General features: G+C 45.3%; 1 protein-coding gene across 1 annotated transcript in view; it reads right to left on the bottom strand.

Moving 5' to 3' along the window:
- LOC106142374 (intermembrane lipid transfer protein Vps13D) overlaps window positions 1-15,332 on the bottom strand; it is a 74,216-nt gene that overhangs the window by 50,304 nt on the left and 8,580 nt on the right. Inside the window, 13 exon segments of the mRNA XM_060954928.1 lie at window positions 944-1,110; window positions 5,539-5,662; window positions 6,067-6,184; window positions 6,483-6,654; window positions 6,976-7,153; window positions 7,820-7,977; window positions 9,339-9,513; window positions 9,864-10,195; window positions 10,782-10,963; window positions 11,569-11,722; window positions 12,328-12,495; window positions 13,239-13,493; window positions 14,089-14,268. Coding sequence (XP_060810911.1) covers window positions 944-1,110; window positions 5,539-5,662; window positions 6,067-6,184; window positions 6,483-6,654; window positions 6,976-7,153; window positions 7,820-7,977; window positions 9,339-9,513; window positions 9,864-10,195; window positions 10,782-10,963; window positions 11,569-11,722; window positions 12,328-12,495; window positions 13,239-13,493; window positions 14,089-14,268 — 2,363 coding nt within the window.

Below are 15,332 nucleotides of genomic sequence, written 5' to 3'. Positions count from 1 at the left end.
TATAAATATTATATACGGCTCTGATTACAATAAGAGGAACATCCTGTTCTTGTGAAAAGAATTAATTGAAAACGCTTCATCCTACCAACACACACAAGAGACAGACACTTCAAACTTATAACATCCTTCCTTTTGCGTCGGGGGTTAAAAAGACGATACCGTCGGGTACTGAGAGCTCCGAGGGCGAGGTTACCTCAGCAGCTGAGAGTCGGCCAGCACGGCGCGCACGGCGGCCAGCTTCTGCTCGCTGAGGTGCACCGCCAGGGTAGGCAGCGACCCGCACAGCGTCGGGTACTGAGAGCTCCGAGGGCGAGGTTACCTCAGCAGCTGAGAGTCGGCCAGCACGGCGCGCACGGCGGCCAGCTTCTGCTCGCTGAGGTGCACCACCAGGGTAGGCAGCGACCCGCACAGCGTCGCCGTCGGGTACTGAGAGCTCCGAGGGCGAGGTTACCTCAGCAGCTGAGAGTCGGCCAGCACGGCGCGCACGGCGGCCAGCTTCTGCTCGCTGAGGTGCACCACCAGGGTAGGCAGCGACCCGCACAGCGTCGCCGTCGGGTACTGAGAGCTCCGAGGGCGAGGTTACCTCAGCAGCTGAGAGTCGGCCAGCACGGCGCGCACGGCGGCCAGCTTCTGCTCGCTGAGGTGCACCACCAGGGTAGGCAGCGACCCGCACAGCGTCGCCGTCGGGTACTGAGAGCTCCGAGGGCGAGGTTACCTCAGCAGCTGAGAGTCGGCCAGCACGGCGCGCACGGCGGCCAGCTTCTGCTCGCTGAGGTGCACCGCCAGGGTAGGCAGCGACCCGCACAGCGTCGGGTACTGAGAGCTCCGAGGGCGAGGTTACCTCAGCAGCTGAGAGTCGGCCAGCACGGCGCGCACGGCGGCCAGCTTCTGCTCGCTGAGGTGCACCGCCAGGGTAGGCAGCGACCCGCACAGCGTCGGGTACTGAGAGCTCCGAGGGCGAGGTTACCTCAGCAGCTGAGAGTCGGCCAGCACGGCGCGCACGGCGGCCAGCTTCTGCTCGCTGAGGTGCACCACCAGGGTAGGCAGCGACCCGCACAGCGTCGCCGTCGGGTACTGAGGGTCCGAGGTCTGCACCACGCGACGTTCCGCCTGGAAAAATTACACATTTCACTTACGGATCACACACAGGTTGCTACCCTAAAAGAGGAATCCCAAGTTTATAATAAATAATTAAATAATCAGTCTCGGCCGAACCTTGGTAAAAGCCACACGCTATTTGAGTTAACTTAAAAATCAGTAGTCGTCAACATTTTTCAAGTCAAGTTCCAAAGTTATCAAAGGTAGTTTTTATAATCCATAGCCATGAATACATGCAGTAGATGCAATGAATCGTTCAACGATGGTGTGCAATGCTCTTCATGTAAAAAGTTTTATGACTTCGCTTGTGCCGGAATCACTGAAGCAGGGTACCGAAAACTTGGGCAGTGTGGCTTGTGGCAGTGGCAGGGACAGTGCGCAGCGCGTCTACGTGAATGATCATCTCACGTCGGACATGAAAAACTTGCTGACGAAGACTAAGCTCGCTCTCAAAGACAAGCTAGGATACCGATATGTGTGGGTAAAATACGGTAAAATACATGTTCGGCAAAATGATACCTCCAAAATCCACATAATTCAAACGGAAAATGATTTAAAAAGATTGTCTTAGACTGTTTCCTATTATATTTCATTGTAACCAATATTTTTTTATTATTGGAGCAATATTTCAGATACACAAAACTTTATTTACAGTGCATGTCACACATTTATTTTTATTGTATCATCTTTCTAACTCAACTGTTTAGCACCGCTGGCACACATTCCATAGCTAATGACTTCTTTTGTTCGCTCCCGAGCGTCTTTTGTATTGCTTATCGCGCTGCTATGCTTGTAGTACACACAGTCAATAATATACCCGTCTCACTTCTACTTGTTCATTTTAATTATCATCTTTATTTACCTATCCGCTCTATTCGCAGGCGAGTTTTTGCTATTAACTTGGCTAACTTATATTTATTTCCTTGCTACCGTACACTTTATATATTTTGTAACTATTCTATTTCTTATATTTATTCGTCCGTTTATTTATGGATTACAGTTCATCGTTGAATATTTATTATCAAAATGTGAGGGGATTGCGAACTAAAACAGATATATTCAAACGAAATATATGCTCGGCTAATTATGACGTTGTAATTTTGACAGAAACTTGGTTGTTAGACGGGATCGCCGACAGCGAGATATTTGATGACCGCTATGTTGTTTGGCGTCGCGATCGCGATTATTCTTTCACAAAGCAGAAAAAGGGTGGCGGGGTTCTTATTGCAACTCGTAAAGATTTACGAGTTGACACGCAACCTACCTACAGCTCATCTGCCGAAGATCTCTGGTTAACATTAATATTTGATTCTGGTAAACAGTCTTGTATTAAATTAAACGTATGTGTCCTTTATTTGTGCACACAAAACTTAGGCAACTCATTCTCTCAACAATTATATAATTACTTTGATAAGCTTAATGACATTGTTTTTCAGAACCCTCTAGACAAATATTTAATAGTTGGCGATTTCAATATGAGTAAAATTAACTGGAACTTAAATAACGATTTGAGTTACAGTCCATCTGACTACCAATCGTTAACCGAATGTCTGCTTGTTGACGAATTGAACATGCATGGCTTTTCTCAATATAATGGTGTACTAAATACCCAGGGTCGAGTTTTAGACCTAGTAATTTCGAACGACATAGTAAAAGTGGTGGAGTGTCATGACCCCCTAGTGCAGATTGACCCCCTCCATAGTGCTTTATCAATTAACGTAGATTTTATCACTATCGATTATTTAAAACCGGCTACCACTACGAAGAGTCTATTTTATAAAGGTGACTATAATTCAATTAATTCGGAAATTCAGAGGGTTGATTGGTACACTGAGTTCTCTAATAAACCTATGGAATATTCTTTACAATACTTTTATAATTATATAAATAATCTTATCCATAAATACATTCCTTCTGTTAAGTCCACCAATAAAACATACCCTATCTGGTACTCTAAAGCTTTGATCAAAGTAATAAGAGAAAAGAACAAATTCCTACGTAAATTTAACATTTACGGCAACCGTGCCGATCTCGAGACATTCTTGCTACTACGAGACAGAGTAAGGCGCATGGAGGGGGAATGTCATCAAACATATCTTAATAACGTCGAAAAATCAATTATAAAAAACCCTAAGTATTTCTGGACATATATCAAATCAAAAAGCAACTCCAAATCTAGTACCATTCCCAGCAGTCTAAATTATAATGATGTTCAAGTATCGACTGGTAATGAAATATGTAACATGTTTTCATCTTACTTTCTTTCCAACTTCACTCAGGCAACGCCACCGTCTCAAAATAGCAATACTAATCCCAGTTCGCTGTCTGATCTCCCCGTCTCGTATATCTCGACCATTAGTATTGAATTGGATGAAGTGAAGAAAATTTTATTAGAGCTCGACACAGCTAAATCAGCCGGACCTGACTACTTACCAGCGCATTTCCTCAAAGCCACTGCTGAATCGATTTCAATCCCAATCACCTTACTATTTAGAAAGTCGCTGAATGAGGGAGTTGTTCCAGGTATCTGGAAATCGGCATTTATAACTCCAGTTCATAAAAAGGGACCAAAAACTGATGTATCTAATTATAGACAGATCTCCAAGCTTTGTATAATAGCTAAGGTTTTTGAGCGTATTATATACAATCAAGTATACTCTGCACTGAAAAGTTCTTTTGCTTCCTTTCAGCATGGGTTTCTTAGAGGAAGGTCTACCGTATCCAATTTAGTGCTTTTTAACGATTATCTTACACAAGCTATGGAGGCTGGAAAACAAGTTGATGTAGTGTATACCGACTACTCTAAATGTTTCGACCGCATTGATCATAAGGTGCTTATGGAGAGGCTTGCTTCGGTGGGAATCAATGGGGATCTCCTTAGGTGGTTTTCTTCATACATAGACCATAGGTCCCAGGCTGTAGTAGTCAAAAACTATATTTCTGGTTGGGTAGACATTCCAAGCGGTGTTCCACAGGGCTCTCTACTTGGGCCCCTCCTCTTTAATATTATGGTTAACGATATTCAAAAATGCCTACACACATCTCAACTACTTTGTTTTGCCGATGATATGAAGATATTCTGTACCATATCATCTCAGGATGATGCCAATGCGCTTCAAGCTGATATCTCCCGGCTTGAACAGTATTGCTGTCGCAATGGACTTGACCTAAATCCGTCGAAGTGTTGCGTAGTAACATTCACTAGAAAACTTAACGTAATATCCACATATTACATGCTCAAACAACAACCCCTACAGCGTTCATCAACTGTACGTGATCTTGGTGTACATCACGATTCGAAATTGTTATTTGACACACACATTGACAAGATAGTTTTGAAAGCATACAAAGCGCTTGGCTTCGTTCTGAGATGTGCATCGTCATTTCAGGACCTCAAAACAATAAAAGTACTGTTTTGTACCTACGTTCGTCCTCACCTGGAGTATGCCTCTCAAGTCTGGAATCCCAGATACAATCAATACATAGATCGCATTGAGAGTATCCAGAGGAAGTTTATTCGGTATCTATGCTTCCGCCAAAAAGTTATCTTTAACTCTGACAGCTATTTAGACATGTGTAAAAGGCATCATCTGATCCCGTTAAAGGTTCGGCGAGACGTCGCTGACTTAGTCTATTTACTTAAGATAGCTTCAGGTACCGTCGACTCATCTGAACTTCTAGCAAAGGTTCAACTTTTTGCTCCCTCGAGGTTATTCAGATCCAGTCCCCTCATATTTGTTCCCGTGGTATCTACCAAATATCGCAAAAATTCGTTTATCTTGCGTGTGGGTAATAACTTTAATAGTATCTCCAGAACAGTCGACATTGACTTGTTTACTACAAGCATAGTGTCTGCAAAGCGGTTGCTTTATGAACATATGCTCCAATAAATGCACTGTTTTTTATACTCTTTATTAATTTGTATGTAAAATGCTCTTATCTAACTACCATACCTTACTTAATAATAACTATCACTTGCAACTGTATTAATTAAGTTATAAATAGCGTGTATAAAATATGTTCGTCCTTTGTAATAACTAATCAAATTCTAACAGTAAGACCTGTAAATTGGCTTTTCGTTTTGTATAACTGTTAACTTGTTATTAATATTGTAAGCTGTTGGTCTTTAATAAATAAAATAAAAAATAAAATAAACATATCCCTTAGTCGTCTTTAACGACATCCATAAGAATGATATGCAGTGGTTAAATTCGTAAGTGCCGGAAACCACATGGTTTTCACTCAAGGGAAAGAAAAGTCAAAATATGTTCATCAAATATCCGAGCCATTAATTGCGTTATAACATTGCATTGCGACCCTGCCAAGTTCCGAAGTTATGTCGATTTTCGATTTGATTCTCAATTTACAAATATCTCTCAACACTACATGTGGACTTTGAAGAGTATTATTAAATTAATGTTATATACATTGCTCCCTCACCTGCAAAGAAATGCTGAACCGGTCCAACAGATGCAGCGTTGAACTGCTCTTCGTGTGCGCGTACTTCCAGTTGTCACGAGCTCGACCAACCAGGATTTGAAGGTCACTCAGTTCTATATTGTACCTGTTAGGAACATTTTCATGATGCTTTTAATAACAGGTCACAAAAGTCACGTTAGTTGAAATAAATAAAACGCAATATAGACAATTATAGACTCAGTCCGAAGTGGAAACGTAAGCTCTGGCAAAAGTGGAGAATAATATAGAAAATGGAAGTTATACTTTTGACATTTAACTGCCAATAAACCAAGACATATAATATGTAGGATCTATCGTTACTTTATAGTAACCAAATCTCAGCGATAGATTTGCTATCTGTCACTATCTTTTTAAGTCTCAATTCCAAAGCCAATAATCTTACCGTTGGCTTTGAGTCTTGGGACGTGTGGAGCGACAGCAGGCTACCGGATCACGGCGTCATGGACATCTCTGTGAGCTGGTGACGTGATCTCATCAGACAGCACTCACCTGTCATAGAGCCTCATGTGGAGATGTGCGGCGTCCAGCTTGGGCGCGGGGGGCTCCGGCGGACACGTGGGCGACAGCAGGCTGCCGGGGGGCGTCGAGCACGGCGTCATGAACATTTCTGTATAAGAACATTAAAAAAGAGTTAATTAACTCAATGGGATTTAAAAGCAAGAACTCTAATTATTTATAGTGATATGGCAAATGTTCTTATAGAGACATTAGAAGGAGAAGACCAAACGAGCGCACCTTGATCGGGGACAGAACTAGTAAAAAGTCAGGTCATCAACAAGATTGCATGAAAAGACCGATGAATCAAGATAAAGCAAAAAAATATATGCAGTGATCATGGCAAACACAGATTCACGACGAACAGTGTATGGCGAGGGACCTGTCCACCATGCTGCAGAGAGACGTACCCTCGTCGTCAGTGGGCGTGGAGAGCACATCATCGTTGGGCGCCGCGTTGGCGAGCCGCAGTCTGCCGAAGTCCACCACCAGCACGGACGCGTCCCTATCGCACAGGTCTTCTACGAACAGGATTTGGGGAGCTGATATGTCCAATTCCACTTGCCATGATCGACGATCGCCCTGGAACATAAGTATAGTAAAATAATTGTTAAGATGACGAGGCACAATATAGTTAAACCTGAGATCGTTTCATGAAAAGTAAAGGTAATAATTATTCGCTTCCTAGCTTCTGAAAAATGTCTGTCCTAAAGTAACTTGCAAAGTAACAGTCCAAAGGTCATGTACACAGCAGTCGGACTCAGGTCGTCCGTATGGAAATGCTTATTGGCAACGGAGGTCATCAAGGTCAAAGATTCGGCGACGGCGCGAGGGGTAAGGTGTATCGTCAATCTCCCGTAGAACTATAGTAGTCAAATTCAAATGGCAGCGTGGCAGACTGACCGGGCGGGCCTGCAGCATGTGCTGCCAGTGCTGCGCGAGGCGCGCGCGCGTGTGGTCGCGCACGCTGGCGTACGCGTGCGTGGGCCGCGAGCCCCACGGCGCCGCCAGCAGCTGCCGCGCCCACCGCGCCGCCGCCCAGCAGTACACCACCTCCAGGGACGCGGACTTCACCCATAATCTGATCGGAGAAAGTTACTTTGTTTTTATGATACTTATACAGCCTTTACGTACAATATGGTGGTAGAAGTGATATCATGTTTTTCAATTTTACAAAATTCATTGCCTTCAAGCAACGTAACGACGTTGACGATAGCCTCTCCCAATTTCAAAATTTTTATTTACTTGAAATCTTATAAATGATCAAGATATTTGAGTCATTTGCAGAATTTTTTTACCGATAGTTAAATTTGGATAGCACAAACAATAAAATGATGCAGTAGTTTGCAACGAATTACACAACAAGGTAACGTCGTCTAAGTAACAAAACAATATTTAAATCGAACTCCTGACATAAGAATTTGTTTACTTATGCAACGTCCAGCTGCAGGGTCGAAACTGTTTGTAAGGTCAAAAAGTATACTCTTAAATAGAAAAGTACCTCAGCCTGACTCATAAAACACAGTTACGGCTGTCATTTTCTTTTCATTATTATTTGCCAAAATACCCTAGTCAGGTCAATGGTTCTCAAAAACGTTTGCATACGCATCACAAATCTCGATAAGTAAGGTAGACTAATTTGTATCAATTATAGTCACACAATCACAATATTTAAAGAACTAAATCTAGTAAATAAACGACCAAAAATGCGTGCACAGTAAAGACACAAAGGTCCAAAGTTACTTACTTGTAATCGCAATTAAGCCCGAACGGTTTCTTCTCATACGTGAGCTGAAAGAGCGGCTCCTGGTCGTCGGAGGCTTGCGGCGCGGCCACCTGCGCGCGGCACCACGACATGGTGGACGCCGCCGTGTTCATGGCGCTCAGGCCCTCGCGGATCATGCCCTGGTCAAACGTTCATATTAGACATTGCGACATGTAAAACTTTTTATGAAATAAACAAAACTAATTTTATCATACATACTTGAGCTTGATTCAATCTGCATCTAGTAAGATGAAGTCAGAATTAGATAGTTCAACAAAACCGCAGCGTCTGTTTCGTTCTGTTACCATTTTCTTTTCCTTGCAAAGATGTCATCGCAATCGATAAACAATGTACAACAGACGGCGCCCAGCGACACGTGGGGGGGGCTCCACAACACAGAGCGGAGGATACCTGCGGCGCACAGAGCACGGGGAACAGCGAGCCGGGCGTGACGCGCTCGCGCAGGCACACGGCGCCCAGCGACACGTGGGGGGGCTCCACAACACAGAGCGGGGGATACCTGCGGCGCACAGAGCACGGGGAACAGCGAGCCGGGCGTGACGCGCTCGCGCAGGCACACGGCGCCCAGCGACACGTGGGGGGGCTCCACAACACAGAGCGGGGGATACCTGCGGCGCACAGAGCACGGGGAACAGCGAGCCGGGCGTGACGCGCTCGCGCAGGCACACGGCGCCCAGCGACACGTGGGGGGGCTCCACAACACAGAGCGGGGGATACCTGCGGCGCACAGAGCACGGGGAACAGCGAGCCGGGCGTGACGCGCTCGCGCAGGCACACGGCGCCCAGCGACACGAGGGGGGGCTCCACAACACAGAGCGGGGGATACCTGCGGCGCACAGAGCACGGGGAACAGCGAGCCGGGCGTGACGCGCTCGCGCAGGCACACGGCGCCCAGCGACACGAGGGGGGGCTCCACAACACAGAGCGGGGGATACCTGCGGCGCACAGAGCACGGGGAACAGCGAGCCGGGCGTGACGCGCTCGCGCAGGCACACGGCGCCCAGCGACACGTGGGGGGGCTCCACAACACAGAGCGGGGGATACCTGCGGCGCACAGAGCACGGGGAACAGCGAGCCGGGCGTGACGCGCTCGCGCAGGCACACGGCGCCCAGCGACACGTGGGGGGGCTCCACAACACAGAGCGGGGGATACCTGCGGCGCACAGAGCACGGGGAACAGCGAGCCGGGCGTGACGCGCTCGCGCAGGCACACGGCGCCCAGCGACACGTGGGGGGGCTCCACAACACAGAGCGGGGGATACCTGCGGCGCACAGAGCACGGGGAACAGCGAGCCGGGCGTGACGCGCTCGCGCAGGCACACGGCGCCCAGCGACACGTGGGGGGGCTCCACAACACAGAGCGGGGGATACCTGCGGCGCACAGAGCACGGGGAACAGCGAGCCGGGCGTGACGCGCTCGCGCAGGCACACGGCGCCCAGCGACACGTGGGGGGGCTCCACAACACAGAGCGGGGGATACCTGCGGCGCACAGAGCACGGGGAACAGCGAGCCGGGCGTGACGCGCTCGCGCAGGCACACGGCGCCCAGCGACACGTGCAGCAGGTGCGACGCGGCGCGCGGCCGGGACTCCAGCCGCACGCACACGCACGAGAACTGGAGCTCCATGCCGCGGGGCTCCCCGCCCACCGTCGGCCTGATGATACATTGAATACCTTATTAACATAAAACAGTGAATAGCAGTCAGCACTAACATGGAGTGAGCAGTTGAGCAGAGCCTTGATATGAGGACTGAAATCTTTATTTAAGGATTAAAGTTTAACCATCGATAAAGATGTGTGAGGATGTGTTGCGTCACCTTGGCTGTTCAGCGTATTCATAACTGATTAATATTGACTTATTTAAAAGACTCTGAGAGTAGATTAATAATGATCGTCAAACGTCTTCTCTATGCTGACGACCAGGTTATACTGACGTTATCGGGCGAGGACTTTCAAATGTTTACACATGTCAGCGAGGTTAGATTACAACAAATAAAACACTCACGTGTTATCGCCATCCTCCGCGCTCTCCACCAAATTAAAGCTTCCTTTATTCAAAATAAACTCGAACTTCCCAAACACGGTGTCTCTCTTCAACAACGTGTTATTCTCAATAGAATCCGCGATAACATCCAATATCTCTTCTTCTAGCTCCGGCACGGGGGCGGAGTCCGGCGGCGGGGGTGTGGGGGTGTCTGCGGGCGGCGCGGGGGCGGGGGAGGAGCCGTACCACCCCCACCACTGCGGGAACCAGTGCAGCAGCATGCTGCGGCCGGAGCTGCTCGGCATGTCCGGCGTCGACACCGGCGTCGCTTTTGGCACTTTGCGCATTGCGATCTGAATGAGATGATTTCGTGTTTACTACATACAGACACGTCACATAAATCACGGGGTAGGCAGAGACTACATCGTTCCACTTGCAATGGTCCCTGCATACTTCGTTTGCTACATCCACATTTATAACTCTCTTAATGCAAGTTAGTTGGTTTCGGGTACACTTGTTTAGTAACTAAGAGCGATGTTGACTAAACAGGTGAGCTGGTTCATATAATTAGTAATATACAACGTTTTTCTGTTTTGTTCAGAATTTGTCATAACTGGCCAGACATACAAAAAGAAAAGGAAAATTTTTTGCTGCTCATTAGATGCTATTTGCAATAATATAACTAGTACTAATCAAATTGTTATAAAATTATTTTATCAATAAGTTCAGTGGTTTATTACAATATTTCAAGTTAAACCAAAGATCATCCCCGGTTTACATCTTTTATTTATGAAGGACCCCGAGATGCACCTATTAACCCTGGATCGGGTAAGTCATGTTTTAACACGAAGCGACTCCGGCCTGACCTCCGCAACCTTGGCGCTCCTTTATAAATTCTTTAGTCTCTTTTTTTTATGATCAATGTCATTGGCACTGTACCTCCCGCAGCGGCTTGAGGATGTGCAGCGGCGTGTTCCACTCGAACTCGTCCTTGAACAGCTTGCGGTCTGCCGGCAGAGACGCCGCCGGGTTGCTGAGGATGCCCAGGCAGATGTCCACGTACTGCCTCGTCCTGCGGGCCTGCTCCAGGCACGACTCCCATGTTGGTTTGGGCTCCGTCCCTGTCAAAATACATAAACATGAGATTTTAGATTCTGTTTAACATAACGTGTGTTCTTTGTCGCCATCTGGCGGGCGTTATGTAAATCATGTCAAAGGATTTTACATTATAAAATATGACGTCATCGTTTGCTATCGAAAATTTAATTGTCCTTGGAACTTATTTTAGTTATGATGTAATAAAATTGGGAGACAAGTTTTGGTACAGTTCACCCTGTCTTCTCTGGAAGGGATATAGACGTGTTTATAAATATATGTATATCTATGTATTTCTAGGTCGGAGTGGGAAGACCTAGACGAACGTATCTTGATCAAATTAAGGACGTCCTGGTAAAGGGTCAGGTCAAAAGTACCCGAAACCGCCGAGCTTGTATGAAGAGAGTTATGAATGTGGACGAAGCGAAAGAAGTATGCAGAGATCGTGGCAAGTGGAAAGAGGTAGTCTCTGCCTACCCCTCCGGGAAAGAGGCGTGATTTTATGTATGTATGTATGTATTTATCTTAAAATGCGTCAATGTGTTCTAATGAGACAATCTTTTAATTTAAGTATAAAAAGAATATAGATAGATTTATCTCTTATAACTCATTTAGATATTGGTATACTGACAAGCGTGCGCAGGCACATGCCTGCCGAGCGCGTAGATCCACCAGTCGCGAGCGCGCGCGCGCACGGGCGCGGCGGGGCGCGACGCGCGGCTCTCGCGCACGCGCGCTATTCGCTCCAGGCCCAGCGAGCACCCCACTGCTTCGTTGTATTGCCGCTACGAGTGAACAAAAATCTGTTTACGTTGAGGGCATCATGAGAGAGTAATAAATATGTATATACGGGACGAATTACACCGATTGAGGTAGCCTCGAAGTAAGTTACGAGATACTAACTCAACGATACTGTATTTCATAATAAATACTTATAAAGATAAACATAGTAATAAAACAGATCTGGGAAGAAGAAGAGATTTTTGCAATGCTAATGACTTGTTTGAATAATATAGTTTTAAATGAAATAATGAGAAAAGAATACAAAGCTCTTTTGGCGAATTTTTTTAAGTTCTTTTGGTAAGTATGTATATCTTCTCTTACCAGTGGTCGATTTGAATTTTCTTTGAAATCGTAAAATTAAAATAATAGAATAGAATATTTTTAGCTCAATTCTCTTACTTAAAACCATTATTTTAGTAAATTATATTGCTATAACTAAAACTGTGTTTTCGATATTATTTTCCTTCGTCAAAGGAAAAGGTGGCGTTTCTTTTGAAAAAAAAATAATTGCCAAAGCATTTTATTTCGTTTAATGCATTTTTAACTACCAGTATTCAAATTATCAATTAAAAAATTATACGTAAATCATTTAGAAATGGCAACTCACCGACGTGAGGTTGAGCAGCACGGAGTCGAGCGTGAGGTGCGCGGAGACGCGCGGGCGCGTGCGCGAGCGCAGCGGCGGCTCGCAGCGCTCGCGCCGCACGCGCGCCGCCGCCGACGCGGGCCGCACCAGGTACGCGTGCGGCCGCGTCCACGTCTGCGACATGCGCACCTGGCCGACACATACTTGCTCGTTCACACATCTTTTTTTATTGATCAGTAGCAGTTGACTTAATTTCAGTCTCAATTTTATTTATAAAAGTTCGTTCAAAGGTGCAAATATGACTGACACGGTGCAAAGGATGGCGAGTAGATATTGCACTAGCGATAAGTCCGCCTTTGTAACATCTCTATCTGTTTTGTGCTGTTTTGTACATATGTTTTACTCTGATGATGCAATAAAGAGTTTTCTAAGTTCCATGTCAATATATCTAAAGATTTAGCAGAAACTTTCAAGATTAGACAGGAAGTGCATCGTCCCATCTTACTTCTTCATATGAGATCAGACTTTTTTCCAAGTGAAGATACAACTAAATTCCATTATTAAGCCATACCGTTAATCATGGACTTTCAGTCTTTTCAAGACTATTGGCTCTGTCGACCCCAAAAGACCATCCTACTACTATTATAAAGGCGAAAGTTTGTATGGATATATGGATGTTTGTTACTCTTTCACGCAAAAACTACTGAACCGATTACCATGAAATTTGGTATGTAGGTAGCTGAAGACCCAGAATAACACATAGGCTACTTTTTATCCCAGAGTTCCCGCGGGATTGATAGGGTTTCCATGCGGACGAAGTCGCGGGCGGCCTCTAGTATGCATATACATATGTAGGTAAAAAATACAACCAGAATAAAATTGTAAAACAACGTTAGGGTACAGGTATGTAGATATAACATGCGGGCACTCACAGTGAGGTCGGGCAGCTCGCAGTGCTGCAGCATGCCGGAGGGCACGGGCATGGGGTCCCAGTACACGGCCAGCTGCTGCAGCTCCAGCAGCTTGAACGAGCAGCCGTCGGCGGCCGCCAGCAGCGTGAAGCCGCGCCGCCAGCCGCTGTCGCACGACTCCGCCGTCAGCGACTCCACGGTCAGCCCGCACGCGAACGCGCGCGGCGCGCACGTCAGGTCGTCCTCGTAGCGGATGTGCACGTCGTTCAGTTTCAACTGTTACAACAATCAATATTACATTGGTAAGGAAGGTGCCGTGTGGTTCCCGGCACCAATACAAAAAAGAATAGGACCGCTTCATCTCTTTCACATGGATGTCGTAATAGGCGAATAAGGGATAGGCTTACAAACTTGGATTATTTTGAGGCGTTGGGCTAGCAACCTGTCACTATTTGAATCTCAATTCTATCATTAAGCCAAATAGCTGAACGTGGCCATTCAGTCTTTTCAAGACTGTTGGCTCTGTCTACCCCGCAAGGGATATAGTCGTGACCATATGTATGTATGTTGGTAAGGACATTGTGGCAAATGATTTTTTCACGTGTGCATTAAATTTGGTGCAACTGGGAACACGCCAAGATGGGAGACTTTTGATTCCTTGTATATCATCGAAATTAGTAAACTTGGGATTCTTTTTTAAGATGATTTGCTAACAACCTGTCACTTTCCATGCTGAATTCTTTAGCCTTTCAGTCACCGCGTAACTATTGGCTCTATTTACCCCGTGAGGGATAAAGACGTGACGTAGTAATGTCCTGGTCTATGGTCTCATAAGTTAGCGCCATCTATCGATCATGAGCCACACAGTTACCTGTAGATTCTCCACGATATTGGCCAGCAAACCGGTGCCGTAACTCAGCCATGAGGAGTACGAGGTGGCGTAGTACCCGCCGTCGCTGGCCTCGTGCGACGCCCGCCATTGTGCCTCCAACGCGTCCAGTAGCGCCATCTTGCGGTCGTGAGCGATGTTCGCCTCCACTGTGCTGTCCCACTGAAACACAAATGGCACACAGATATCAATGCTAATGGCGACCCAGTCTTGGGTTAGATCCGACTAGAGATGCTGTTTTTGCCAGCGATACGCGACCATGATTCTATAGCGCAAAAAACTATCGCTGTCCCGGTTCACGTCATAATAAAATGCGAAACAGCGATAGTATTTCACGCAACAAAGCGGCCTCGCGCGGGCTATGCTAGCTTAGCATACATAATCTGATTAATAGACAGGATAAACAGGATTAATATTGTTCTGTGCTTCACCGGAATGATAAGCTGTATTTTAGTAGTTGCTTTTGTTCCCAGAAATAAAATAATTGTCTTTATTAATTTTTCTTGTAAGACTATGAACAACTGTTACTTGTGTTTATAATTCCTATAACTTTTCTGTATAAATAAATAAAAAAAATGACTCGTAGACCATGTTTTGCTGTATGGCTTAATCTGTGTTGATTCTGTCTCATACAATAAAAGTTTGTTTGTTTGTAAATTCTTTATTGCGCAAAAAAGGCATATAACAAATTACAAAACAGTCATTGGATTACACGTCTTTCAATAGTATGAAAAATTTATAGGCAAAGTTCATTTTTGTGGCATTGATATTTTCAACACTTCTCTAGCAAGGGCTAAACGTTTCTTGTATGGAAAATATTTTAGTGATGAAGTACTAAATGTTTCTATTCTTTAACTTTTTAGGTATTCATAGTACATATGCACTTAAGCATTTGTTTGTTTTTCTCATCATACAGATCATTTAGATGACATTCCCGAAAATTCTTTTGATACTGCTTTTATTAGTGAAGACCTGTAATTGCCTCTTAAATATTTAATTCGTAAGCTAAAGATTGTAACATTGTTGTCAACCAAATGTATAAAAAAAACAAACAAGAAAAAAAGCATACAGTTCAAAATACAAATTATGACACCAAGGTGTATAGGATCAATTGATTTTAGTACTAGATAATGATAAGGATGACTAACAATATGTAAACATAATCTAGCAATCTGTCAAAGTCTGCAGTTATCTTATCAGATGGGTGACAAAGTCCAAGTTAAAAT

The sequence above is a fragment of the Amyelois transitella genome, chromosome 5 (genome assembly GCF_032362555.1).
Source record: "Amyelois transitella isolate CPQ chromosome 5, ilAmyTran1.1, whole genome shotgun sequence".
Lineage (NCBI taxonomy): Eukaryota > Metazoa > Arthropoda > Insecta > Lepidoptera > Pyralidae > Amyelois > Amyelois transitella.
The sequence above is the reverse complement of the archived record's forward strand: the minus strand, read 5'-3'. Positions and strand labels throughout refer to the sequence as shown.